The sequence below is a fragment of the Chionomys nivalis genome, chromosome 3 (genome assembly GCF_950005125.1).
Source record: "Chionomys nivalis chromosome 3, mChiNiv1.1, whole genome shotgun sequence".
Classification (NCBI taxonomy): domain Eukaryota; kingdom Metazoa; phylum Chordata; class Mammalia; order Rodentia; family Cricetidae; genus Chionomys; species Chionomys nivalis.
This window is the reverse complement of record NC_080088.1, coordinates 110,902,657-110,915,359: the sequence shown is the minus strand read 5'-3', so window position 1 is coordinate 110,915,359 and position 12,703 is coordinate 110,902,657. Positions and strand designations below refer to the sequence as shown.

General features: G+C 48.7%; 1 protein-coding gene across 4 annotated transcripts in view; it reads left to right on the top strand.

The window, feature by feature from the left end:
* Window positions 1-819: 819 nt before the first annotated feature.
* Cfap251 (cilia and flagella associated protein 251) overlaps window positions 820-12,703 on the top strand; it is a 94,899-nt gene continuing 83,015 nt past the window's right edge. For all 4 annotated transcript variants that reach the window (XM_057764920.1, XM_057764922.1, XM_057764923.1 and 1 more), the window contains exons 1-5: window positions 820-874; window positions 2,079-3,102; window positions 3,984-4,334; window positions 8,360-8,497; window positions 11,216-11,325. In XM_057764920.1, the coding sequence (XP_057620903.1) occupies window positions 2,095-3,102; window positions 3,984-4,334; window positions 8,360-8,497; window positions 11,216-11,325 (1,607 nt within the window). In that variant the 5' untranslated portion in view covers window positions 820-874; window positions 2,079-2,094. The remainder of the gene's footprint in view (window positions 875-2,078; window positions 3,103-3,983; window positions 4,335-8,359; window positions 8,498-11,215; window positions 11,326-12,703) is intronic.

Sequence of the window (12,703 nt, the reverse complement as noted above, 5' to 3'; positions counted from 1 at the left end):
GTTAGCTAAATCCCTCTGCATGCCCTGCCCTGGTGAGAAGTGGACATACACACACCGTCTGCAAGGCGGCTGGGTTTACTTACAGGGGTGTCCCTCTACACAGTGATAGCCCCACCGTACTGTGGATGGATGTACAGCTGGCACGCAGCTCCACTCGAGAGTCTCCTTTCCCCCAGGAAAGTCTTACGTACCCCATGCTGACTGAACTGTCTTCATCCCCCTAGTTTTGGGTTAGCAGGTATGTTATGCCACACCTTGCCAGGAGGATGCTCCAGGTTTTTTTTTTTTTTTTTTTTTTTTCTCAGTTTTTCGAGACCGGGTTTCTCTGCAGCTTTGGAACCTGTCCTGGAAATTAGCCCTTGTAGACCAGGCTGGCCTCCCAACTCACAGCGGTCTGCCAGTCTCTGCCTTTTTTTTTTTTAAAACAAAACAAAACAAAAAACAAAAAAAAACCTTCTTTGATGACCTAGGGAAGGACTTCCTGAGCCTTCAGGGTTGTTATTTGTTTTTCTGAGTTTCTGGAGCATGTCCCCGTTTCTTCTACCAGCCAAAATGCCCCAATTTGGAGAAAATAACTTGAAACATGACTTCGTTTCATTTTGTCCAACTTTGGGAAAGAACTGCCAGTGTTGAATGAAGCTCTTCCAAAGGCTCTCTCAGGAAAAGCAAGAGGGTGAACCGCTCATCCGGAAGCCGGCAGGGGGCAGGCTAGTCCAGCTGGGCCTGTGACCACTATCCTATTCCCTCCCTTTCCGGCCTGGGGTGCGTAGCTGTTGCCATAGAGACAGAGCTTGGTTGGCAACCGTCACTAGGGTTTGTGGACAGAAGACGCTGGGCCGCTTGGGATTTTGAGGAACGAAGTGGGCACGCCCCTGTAAGTGCAAAGTGGAGGGTAGAGCCCGGGTGGGGGTCCCGCTCAGGTAGGGCAGGATTGTGGGACTTACGGCACCCCAGAAAGAGGAACTGGTGGTGCCTGGACCTAGTTCAAGGATAGACACACGCTGTCCCTGACCCTCCCCCAGCACTGCCTGGGCATAGAAGTTGTCCGGGCTAGGGGCTAGCGCACTGGTATAGTTGACACTGGATCTCATAGCAGCGCTTTTTCTCTTTTCCTTTGTTCTTTTTGGATTTTCGAGACAGGTTTCTCTGTAGTTTTTGGTGCCTGTCCTAGAACTAGCTCTTGAGTTACATGTGGTTGTGAGCCTGTGTAGGGGTTGGGAATCAAACCTGGGTCTTCTGGAAAAGCAGCCAGAGCTTTTAACCACTGAGCCATCCCTCCAGCCAGAATTAGTTTTTTGATTATATTTATTGGGGTTGGGCACACACACATGCTGTATGTGGTGAGATCACATGACAACCTTTGGGAGTTGGTTTTCTCCTTCCACCATGTGAGTCTTGGGGGTCTGTCTACCTCAGGTTTTAAGACTTGGCGTCTCAACTACCCCCAGAAGACTTTCAAGCTTTTACGTATTTGCAAAAGCAGAGTTGCTTTTATCCCCCTAATACCTGCCCCTACTTTTTTTTTTTTTTTTTTTTTTTTTTTTGGTCTTGGCTGTATCTGTTCTGAGCATTTGACCTGTGTGGTCCCAGTCTTCAAATCATACTGGAATTTAGTATTATCGTTTTTGTTTTTGCCTGTGAGCAAATTTGACCTTGGAAGGAAAAATGACTTGCTTCCTGTCATAGAACAAGGGTGGTGGACGTGGGTGTGGAGAGAACCTTTGACTGTGAAGCTCACACTTCAGTCACCAGCCCATGCCACTCTCTTATTCCTATCACGGGGGTTTTTGCTAATGTTTGCCTTATGCATTTTGCTGCCTATGGGAATATGAATTATCTGAAGTGAGTTAGAAGATGCTAAGATCATTCCTAGAAAGACGGGAGGCCTGGGAGTTGATATTTCAAAGATTTTTTAAGATTCGAGCTGGCTTTCTCGAGAAGACGGCATTATGGGAGTAAAAAGCTCCCACAGGAAGGACCAGAGCTGCTGCTGTGTGCATTTCAATGTGTTAACTTATCAGGAAGCCGGGCGGGAGGCAGAGGGCCAGCTTGCTGAGTCTGTGTTACAATTGTTCTAGAGGAAACTACAGAAGGATGTCAGATGCGGAAGAAAGTGTAGAAACAGAAAACGAAGAGGAGGAATATAATCCAAATCATGAAGAAGAAAATCCGCAGCAGAGCCTGACTGGAGACACATTATCATGGGAGGAGTCTCAGGAGAAGGAGGAGAAATGGGTGGAGGAAGAGGAGCAGATAGAAGGAGAGGAAGCAAGAGGAAAGGAAGAGAAAAGGGAGGAAGAGGGAGTGGGAGGGGAGGAAGAGAGAGGGAAAGAAGAGGAAATGAGAGAGGAAGAGGAAGTGGGAGGCGAGGAAGAGGAAGTGGGAGGCGAGGAAGAGGAAGTGGGAGGCGAGGAAGAGGAAGTGGGAGGCGAGGAAGAGGAAGTGGGAGGCGAGGAAGAGGAAGTGGGAGGCGAGGAAGAGGAAGTGGGAGGCGAGGAAGAGGAAGTGGGAGGCGAGGAAGAGGAAGTGGGAGACGAGGAAGAGGAAGTGGGAGGTGAGGAAGAGGAAGTGGGAGGTGAGGAAGAGGAAATGGGTGAGGAAGAGGAAGTGGGAGAGGAAGAGGAAGTGGGAGGTGAGGAAGAGGAAATGAGAGAGGAGGAAGAAGGAATGAGAGAGGAGGAAGAAGAAAAGAGAGAGGAGGAAGAGGAAATGGGTGAGGAAGAGGAAATGGGTGAGGAAGAGGAAATGGGTGAGGAAGAGGAAATGGGTGAGGAAGAGGAAAAGAGATGGGAGGAAAAGGAGAGAGGTGAAGAAGAAAAAGGTGAGGGAATGGGAGTTGAAAAAGAGGAAAGTAAGGAAAATGGAGGTGAAGAGGAGGACAAGGAGAGGGGAGAGGAGGAGTATAAGGGGGAAGGGCAGGAAGGAAAAGAGGAGGGGAAAGAGAGGAGTGGGGAGGAAGAAGAAGAGGGAGGTACTGTCATAAAAGAAACCGAGAAACAAATTGGAAGCGCTGAGGAAGAGGGGGCAAAGAAGCCCCCAAAACGATTCAGCTTAGATGATATCATCATCAGCTCTGAGTCATCCACGTCAGCATCTTCCCTGGTGAGTCCAGACAAAGTCATCTCCCCATCCATCCGGAGCATCTGTTGTGTGCTTAGTGTATGTCAGGCTATGGGGTACAAAACCAAAGTAAGAGACAATCCTGGGGCTGGAGAGGTGATGTGGAGGTTAAGAGCCCTTGCTGTTTTTACTGAAGGCTTGAGTTGGGTTCCCAGCACCCTTGATGACGTGTCCTGTAAGCCAGCTCCAGGGAATCTGATGTCCTCTTCTGGACCCCTTCAGCACACACCACATCACATAAACACATATGCACTCTAAAAAGAAAACAAAGCTACATGCTATGTACAATAATTGTGAGATGCCAAGGAGGGTGGTCAATGCAAGCTTCCATGACATGTGTACCTGATTTGGAAAGGGCCAATGGATTAGCTGAAGGTGAGACACACTTGTTTTGGGACCAAGTGCCTGTGGCATAATAGTGGTATGCCCCCAACAAAGAACTCAGTGCTGGTCCAAGGGTGGGATTCTCAGCGCTAATTACCAGGGCCCACTATATGGTCTTTGCTGTGTGGGCCTGCTGGGAGACCAAGAATTAACCTGAACACAGTCATGATTAATTTCTTTAGCACAAAATGTCCCAGGCCTGGGGCTGGAGAGATGGCTCAGAGGTTAACCAGAGGCCCTGAGTTCAGTTCTCAGCAACCACATGGTGGCTCACAGTGATCCCTGCTGAGATCTGGCGCCCTCTTCTATCAGTGCTGGCATACATGCACGCAGAGCACGGTATACATAATAAGTTAAAAAACATATCCCAGACTTCTTTTGAACTACCTGTTATCATGAGGCTGGCTGATTGGGAATGGGAGAATGTAGTAGCACTGGGTACTAGGTGCAGGGTCAGAATCTTTTGTTTCTATTTAAAGAATATAACCTCGGGAAGTAGCAAGTCGTCCTCACACTCCCAGAGTCCTGTAGTGAGCGAGATCTTCCGAGACAGCGGTATAAAAGATGAAATCACTGAGTCTGAGGACGGACAGATCGATTCTCTCAGGAGGTCATCGAAGGAAGTTAAGGAGGAAACTGGCCAGCAGGCAGATGTTTCAGTCCAAGGATCAAAACAGGAAGCAGAATCCGGAGAACTGGCCTTCCTTATGGAGGAAGAAAGACGGAAATTATCCCAGCTCAAATCAGGGGGTCCCGAGGAGTCACTGGTGTCCACCTCCACAGAGGACACCTTGTTCCAGAAGGAGGAGGCCTCCAAGGTGTACCCTCTGGTGAGTGTCACAGTCTGCCATGTGGGCTTGGACGGTGCTGTGAGACAGAGCGTCTGTGCGTGTCGGGGAAGTTCCAGTGTGTTTGTGCTGTGTGTGTGCGCGTGCGTCCACGCACATGTGAGAACCTTGGGTGTCTTCTTCAGCCTCTCTTCACCATTATTATTAGTACTTTTGTTTTGTTTGTTTCTTCGTGACAGGGTTTCTCTGTATCCTCGCCTGTTCTGGAACTTACTATGTAGACCAAGCTGGCCTCAAATTTAGAGATGGACCCACCACTGCTGGGCTTTTTTTTTTTTTTTTTTAAAGAATTTGAATTGCAAAGTAGCTGCCTGGCCAGTGACATCCACCTCCAACCTCCCAAGACCCACCTGTCCCTCCCTCCCCAGCACGCCCTTCTGCCGTGCCTAGCCGGTTTTGGTATTTACAGGAGTCCTGAGGACTAAACATAGGACTCTCAGTTGGCATCTCTCCAACCCAGAGAAACAAACAACTTTTTAAATTAATGCTTTTCAGACAAACTATGTCTTTTGAAGTTGTGTCAAGAGCTGGGAGGTGGGGGGCACCCATGGCTTAGATCTGGAACTTGATGACATCTGGGTTCAATAGCGCTGCTCAGCAGGCCGGAAATTCCCGGCATAGTTGGATGTTGCGTTGGCTATTTCATGAGGGAGATCCTATCGTCTTTCCCTCTCTCTTTCCCTTTCCCACCCTCTGTTCCTCTCCTTCCTCCTCTGCTGTCTCATCTTCCTCTCTTGACCCTCTTCCTTCTCAGACACTGCCAACCTTCCTCCTTCGTTTCTACACCTTCTGCCCTCTTCTGCCTCTGCTAGGTGGAGAACTTTGAGAGCTCCCCAGACCTTCATCAGAAAGTGGCAAATCTCTGTCCTCGCTGCTGCTGACATGTATCCCAGGGAGGCGCCATCTGTGAGGCACAAAAATATTGTCATTTGCCCAGCGAAGGAGGAAGAAGAAGCCCCTCCCACAACTCTTTCCCCATCTGCTGCTTTCTGGAAATTGCTTGCTAGGATTCATTCTTGCTTTTTGCTTTTTTTTTTTTTTTATTCTGTCCCCTTTCCTGAGGATTCATGCCCTGGATAATTGATTCTATGTAAATAATTTAGTCCTGACACAGCCTTTGTACACAGCTCACAGTAGATTTTGGTTTTTCTGTTTTGCTTTGAGACAAGGTTTTGCTATGTAGCCCAGGCTAGCCTTGAATCTATAACTTTCTTAGCCTCAGCCCTGAGTTCTAGGATTATAGGCATGTACACCTACCTGCCGGTCTTCAGTGAGTCCACTATTCTCTGCCCTACTTCTTCTTCTTTAAGAATTTATAGTGCGTTTACTTGTGAGAGGAGGCGCGCAGCTCCAGGGTACACGTGAAAGCCAGAGGGCACCTTGCAGAAGCCGGTTTCCCCTTCCCACCACGTGAGTCTAGGGACTGAACAGACGTCCTCAGGCCTGGGAGTGAGCACCTCCACTCACTGAGCCGTCTTGCCCATGTCCCCTTGAAGTTGTTTTGAGACAGTGCCTCTCACTTAGCCTGAAGCTCATCATTCCATTTAGACTGGTTGACCAGCCAGCCTCTGGGATCCTCCTGCCTCCACACCCCTTTGCTGAGGTGTCTTCACAGCTGAGGTAACGCTGTGAAGAGATACCACGACCACGGCATCTCTTAGAAAATAAAGCGTTTTCTTAGGGGCTTGCTTACAGTTTCAGAGGGTTAGTCCATGGCCATCATGGTAGGGAGTGTGGTGGGCAGGCAGGTAGGCACGGGGACTGGCATGGTGCTGGAGCTAAGAGCTTACATCCTGGTCCATCTGCAGGTAGCAGAGAGAGAAAAGGAAAGGCTGGACCTGGACCTCAAAGCCCACCCTCAGTGACACACCTCCTCCAGTGAGGAGTCCTGGTAGCCCTGGCCCTAGCCTCCTAGTCCTTCCTAAACAGTCTGCCAACTGGGGACTAAGCTCAGAAATGTATGAGCCTATAGGGACCATTCTTTTTCTGTTGTTGTTTTATTTTTCAAGACACGGTTTCTTTGTGTAGCTTTGGGTCCTGTCCTGGAACTTACCCTGTAGACCAGGCTTGCCTTGAACTCAGAGATCCACCTGCCTCTGCCCCTCAGCGATGGGACTAAAGGTGTACGCCACCTCCACTCAGCCCCAACGAGATCTCTTTATGGCCCCTTGTTTTGTTTACTTGTCTATCTCAGGCTGGTTTCAAATTCACTATGTAGCCAAGGCTAATCCTCTTCCCTCCACCTCTGAAGTGCTGACATTAGAGACATGCACTACCACCCCCGGCTGGAATCTTTCCTTTCTCATGACTAATCTGGAATTGACAAAATGAAATTTCAGGATGAACATGATGATCCTTTTAGGATTACCAAGTCTCCAAAAGAGCAGTTTCATTTGCATAAATTGGCATTAGAACCAAGGCAAATATTAAGTAACTGTGTTCCTAGAAGGTGCAGCTTGAGACAATTATAATTCCACAGTCCTACCACTCCTACCCACACACTCTGAGATCTAAACAGAAACGCAAGTTCCAGGGAGCAGACAGATTGGAAACAAGAAGTTTGGGGAGTGAACACCGCAGGAGAGAGACGTCACTGCACACGTCACCTGCGGTGTCTGTCTTGGGCAGAAATACGCGCTTCCTCCATTCAACTTGCCAAGTTTTGTTTTTCCAGCATAACGCACGGATCTTCAGCCATTTGTCATGCGACCACCAGCACTTTCCAGGCTCAGGGAAAATTTGGGTGGACAGTACGTAGAGTTTCTGAACATCCCTTCGTGCCCCGCCTCCAGATTCCCCTTTCATTGCCAGCTTGTGTCAGCGTGGCACGTTCGCCAGCACCGGTATGCCACTGTTAGCGTTACTATTGGCAGATGGTATCAGCAGCCGGGTATGCTGTGCCTTCTGCGGGCTTTGACAGGGGTGTCAAACTCTACATGTCTGCCATTTCTGTCCACTTGCACACCTCCCGTGCACTCTGCCCCCTCCTCCAGAACCCCGGCAGCACTTCTGTCCACTTGCACACCTCCCGTGCACTCTGCCCCCTCCTCCAGAACCCCGGCAGCACTGGTCATTTTCGACGTTGTGGTTGTTTTGCCCTTCCCAGAATGTCTTGGTTTCTCATTTCATAAAATTCTTATTTTGCCATTGCTCCCAGAAGACTAGATTTATTTATCTAGTATCTGTACGTGGTGCTGGTATTGGACTCGGGTCTTGCCCATACTTGGCAAGTACTCTACCACTGAAGTAAGGAAAGCAGCAGCAACAACAAAAACACAAAACAAGGCAGAAGAATCAGCTATTCAGGCTGAATGCTTCCCTTTCTTATAAATCTGCTGGGTGGGTTTATTACACGTTCTCAGTCCTAGGTTTCCAGGAAGTAATGGAATTCACCACATTAAGTAAATCATTTTGTGTTGGTACCAAGTGGGGCTTCAGACCTGGGGAGTAGAGAACAAAAAAGCGTGTTTTGTTTGTTTGTTTGTTTTAATTTATTTTTTAAGAATTACTTTTATTTTATGTGCATTGGTGTCTTGCCTGCACGTGTGTCTGTGTGTCTGTTTGTCTGTATGTCTGTGTCGGATCCCCTGCAGACAGTTGTGAGCTCTCATGTGAGTGCTGAGAATTGAACCTGGATCCTCTGGAAAAACAGCCAGTGTTCTTAACCACTGAGTCATCTCTCCAGCCCAGAAAGAGTGTTTTTATGATGTTAAAGACCCTCCCTCCCTGCTGCTCCTTCCTCCATTTAAAAAAATTTATTTATTTATTTATTTATTTGTTTTTAATTTTTAGAAAAGGTATAATAGTCAGGATGATGGGGAGTAAAAGGCCACCCTTTAGCTATGTAGTGAGTTTAAGGTCAACCTGGGTCACGTGTTTCAAACAAATAAAACAAATAAAAAGGTTTTTTTCTTCGATTGTCAAAGTCATTCTCCTCCAAAGGCAGGCAGGGTGGGGCATGCAGGAGCCACAGCACTGGGCTCCATGTCTTTGTCTTTGTCCTCCAGACCATGACCTGGTCCTTTGGATGGAACAGTTTCCTTCCTGTCTACTACCTCCGGGAGAACCAGAGAGTCATTCTCTATGTCTGTGCGCACACTGCTGTCATCTACAATGTCTTCAGGAACACCCAGTACCACCTTCAGGTATGCAGACCTTGGCTCCCCGTGAACAAAAATATGTCTTTGACTTGTCTGTTTGTTTTTGTTTTTTGAGATAGGGACTCAGATATGAAGCTCAGACTGTTCCTGGGCTCTCAAACTTTCTGGTTCAGCCTCTGAAGTAGTAGGGACAACAGGCATGTACCACCAGGCCAGGCTAGAAGAAGCCACCTACCTATAACTTGCATATAGAATTTTCCCCTGGGTCCCAGGCTGACTTCAGTGCCTCAATGTCATTCCTGCTGGCCTCTCCTTTTTCCAGAAAATTCTCCCTTTAGAGCAGTGGCTCTCAACCTTCCTAATGCTGCTACTCTTTAACATCCTCGTGTTTCTGTGACCTCCCAACTATAAAAGTTTTTATTTTGTTTTCTGAGACAGAGTATCTCTTGTGTAACAGTCCTGGCTGTCCTGGAACTTGCTTTCTAGACCAGGCTGGCCTCAAACTCACTGAGATCTGCCTGCTTCTTGCCTCCCAAGTGCTGGAATTAAAGGCATGTGCCACCACCGCCAGGCCATAAAATTATTTTTATTGCTACTTTATACTGTAATTTTGCTCCTGTTATGAATCGTAGTGTAAATATTTTTGGTGATAAAGGTTTGCCAAAGGGTCACCACCCACAAGTTGAGAACCGCTGCTTTAGAGGCACATGCTATGACAGGTAGGTGGCTTGCAAGCTCCAAGCCTGATGACCTGAGTTTGGTCCCCAAAACCCACATGGTGGAAGGAGAGAAACAGCTCTCATAGGTTGCCCTCTGACCTCCACACGTGCATTGTGGCAGGTGTGTGCGTGCACACCCACACCCCTCTGCACATGCACACACACGCACACACACAAAAGAAAAGGAAAGAAGCAAGTGCTGCTGCCAACTGTCTGTGAATCTAATCAGTGCCCAGTGGCAAACAATAGTTGATACCAATTCTAACATTTCAAGAATTGGAAACATCTGGATTTTGTACATTTCTGCAAAAATAAAGCAAAACAAAACAAATGACCAAACAAAAAACATGACAGCATAGACCGTATCCCCAGAGGTGTGATGAGCTATGGAGGAGGGTTGCTCATGGGACGCAGGCCCCCAGCAACTGAGACTCTGGGACCCTGCTGGAAAGTAGGTGTTAGTATGCCCTCGTGACAGAAGAGGAAGCAGGCTCAGAGTGTGCCGGTGACCGCCCAGACTGCAGACTGCGTTAGTGTGCAGTGGTTCTAGGTCTCAGGATTTGGAAGTACTCAGGAGGCCTCCTGTTCTTCCCTTGCTTCTGCAGTGGCTCTTATTTCACCCCTTCCCTGGGTGTGCTGTACACCTGCCTTCCTTACCCTGCTTGCTTCCTGCATCCCTTATGGTCTGAGCCTTTCGTTGTCATTATTCCCTACCCTAGTGTCCTGTTTCTGAGCATCTCCTATTCTGATGTTAACCTGGTTATTAGTTATACGTTGTCCTTTCATGAATGTGTGATGCTATGGACCTTCTGTGGTCAATGCTAAGATTCACGAAAGATTTCCCAAGCACCCCGGGGGATGCAGCCTGAGGCCTTTCCTTTCTGACAAAAACAGTGAGTGAACAAGTCCCATTGAAGGTGGATGTGTCACCACGTACAGGAATCACAGGGAAGGTGGCTGGGATGGGCTAGCACTCAGATGGGTGTAGCCTAACCCACAAGAGCCTAGCCATGCCAGTGCACAACGAGGGCTGATCTTGACCATCCTGTTCACAACATAGTTGTACCCTAACCACTACTGAGTTTCAGATTGCCTGTGGCCATGAACAAAACTGACCTAGCCCCATCTTCATGGATTTCCCAGTCTGTGAGATAAACAGGCATTGAAGCAGGGCACATACACAGAGGGGCACAGAGTCAGCATTCAGAGGAGATGGGGAGGTGCACTAAGCCCGGATGTGAGAAACCTTAGGTTGACTAGCGGGGCCCGAGAAAGTCCTGTTTCTGCTGAGACCTGAAAATAAACCAACAGGACAGTCTGGGGAAGAACCTTCCAGATGGAAGCAGCTTCCAGGGCTAAGGCCTTGTATGTGAGGGCCAGAGAAGACTGTCAGGATGACTGGTACAGATTAGACGGCAGGGGAGGAAAACCAGGGACCAGGTCCTACAGGAATGCTGTCATCAAGCTGGGCAGTGGTGGCGCACACCTGTAATCCCAGTACCCGGGAGGCAGAGACAGGGGGTCTCTGTGAGTTCAAGGCCAGCCTGGACTACAGAGTGAGTTCTAGGACAGCCAGGGCTACACAAAGAAACCCGGTTTTTTGAGGGGTGGGGGAAGAATGCTTTGAGTATGTTTCTGGAAGATTCCTTTGTTTTGTGGGGAGATGACCGGGATGTTGAGACTGGATCAGAGACCAGTGACTTGCAGAGTCAGTGTTCAGTGATCCGAGGTTAGTAGTGTTTGTGGGGGACGAGGCCAGCAGGGAGTTCAGAGGTCCTGGTTGAGTTGGCCACTTAACTCCATCCCTAGGAGGACCTAATCCTTTGGTGAGTACCACTCCTTCAGCTTCGCAGAGGAAGAGAAAGCATGGGAAACCCCCCCCCCACCACCACCACTGACTGACCAATCAGGGAGGGCCCGTGGAAGTGACTTTTCAGGCAGGTGAGCTCTTGGAAAGTGCTCAGGGCTATGTGGACCCAGCCCTCCTTGAGGGCCACACTAGGCCCTATCCTTATTGTTTCTAAAACTGTCTTCTTCTCCTTAGGGCCACCCTAACATCATCTCCTGCCTCTGTGTCAGTGAAGACAGGCGATGGATCGCCACAGCAGACAAAGGGCCAAACTGCCTCATCATTATATGGGACTCCTTCACAGGGTAGGCTCTGTGTGGGCGAATCTTTCTCACTCAGATTTCTGTAAGGGATTGGCCACTGTGACTGAGAAGGGGCTAAATAATGGTATTGCCAAGAAACTTGGTTTGTTGGTGGCCCAGAATAGACTGGACTGAAGGAGGGTCACAGTTACCCAGCTCACGTCAGGGTGGAACATGACCTGGTGTCAAATCTGTCCCAATCAGGAACTTTACCTCTATGTCAGATACAAAAGATTTTCATTGAAGTTCTTTTTTCTTTTGATACAGGGTCCTCTGTAGCCTTTACCTGCAATGAGTCCCCTCTTTTTACAGTGCACTGTTTTCTGTCTCTCTGTGTATATAGTTTTATGTTTAATGTGTGTTTAAATAGTAGTTTACTTTCTCACGGATCAAGATGTATTGAATAGAGGTACCAGTAGGTCTGTTCCTTTGGGGCTCTGTGGAAGACTCTATCGCAGGCTGCTCCTCTTGCTTCTGCTGGATGCTGGCAGTCTGGTGTTCTTTGGCACTTGGTCTCTGCCCTCCATCTTCTCATGGCTTTTCTCTGTCTCTGTGTCTCCTCTTCTGTAGGACATGGGCCTTAGAGCCTTCCAAGCCAACTGTATCTACAAAGGCTCAACTTCTTTCTTTTAAAAATTACTCTGGCCGGGCGGTGGTGGCGCACGCCTTTAATCCCAGCACTCGGGAGGCAGAGGCAGGCGGATCTCTGGGAGTTCGAGGCCAGCCTGGTCTACAAGAGCTAGTTCCGGGACAGGCTCCAAAGCCACAGAGAAACCCTGTCTCGAAAAACAAAAAACAAAAAAAAAAAATTACTCTGTGTGTGTGTCTCTTTTTCTCTGTCTCTGTCTCTCTGTCTGTCTCTGTGTGTGTGTGTGTGTGTGTGTGTGTGCGTGTGTATACAAGCCATGGCCTACATGTGAAGGCTGGAGGAGGAGAACTTGCAGTGTGTTCTCTTCTGTGGGTCCAGGGGATCAAACTCGAGCACCGAGACTTGCTGGCAAGTACCCTTACTGGGTCATCTCACACGCCCTGAAGACTCTGTTTCCAAATGACACTGCTCTTCTAGGGTTTCCTAGAATTTGTCGACCCTGTTTGCCTGCTCTGCCCACCCTTAGGTTGCTGAGCAAGTGGACCTTGCTTCAGTCCTGGAAGCCGAGAAGGGCTCTAGGGCCCAGCAGGACGTAAGGCCCTGGCTTGTTTGGGGGCGTTGGTAACAATTGAGTCAAGATGAATAAGACAGTTAAGCAGGGCTTCTGTATAAGTCCTAGAGTGGGGTACACAGGGCTGCTGTCTGTCAGCTGAACAGCGACCCCCCCCTTAGGTCCCCTGAAGTGACTTGTAGTGATAGCCAGCACTGCACTTCCTGAGGTTGCTTCCTTCA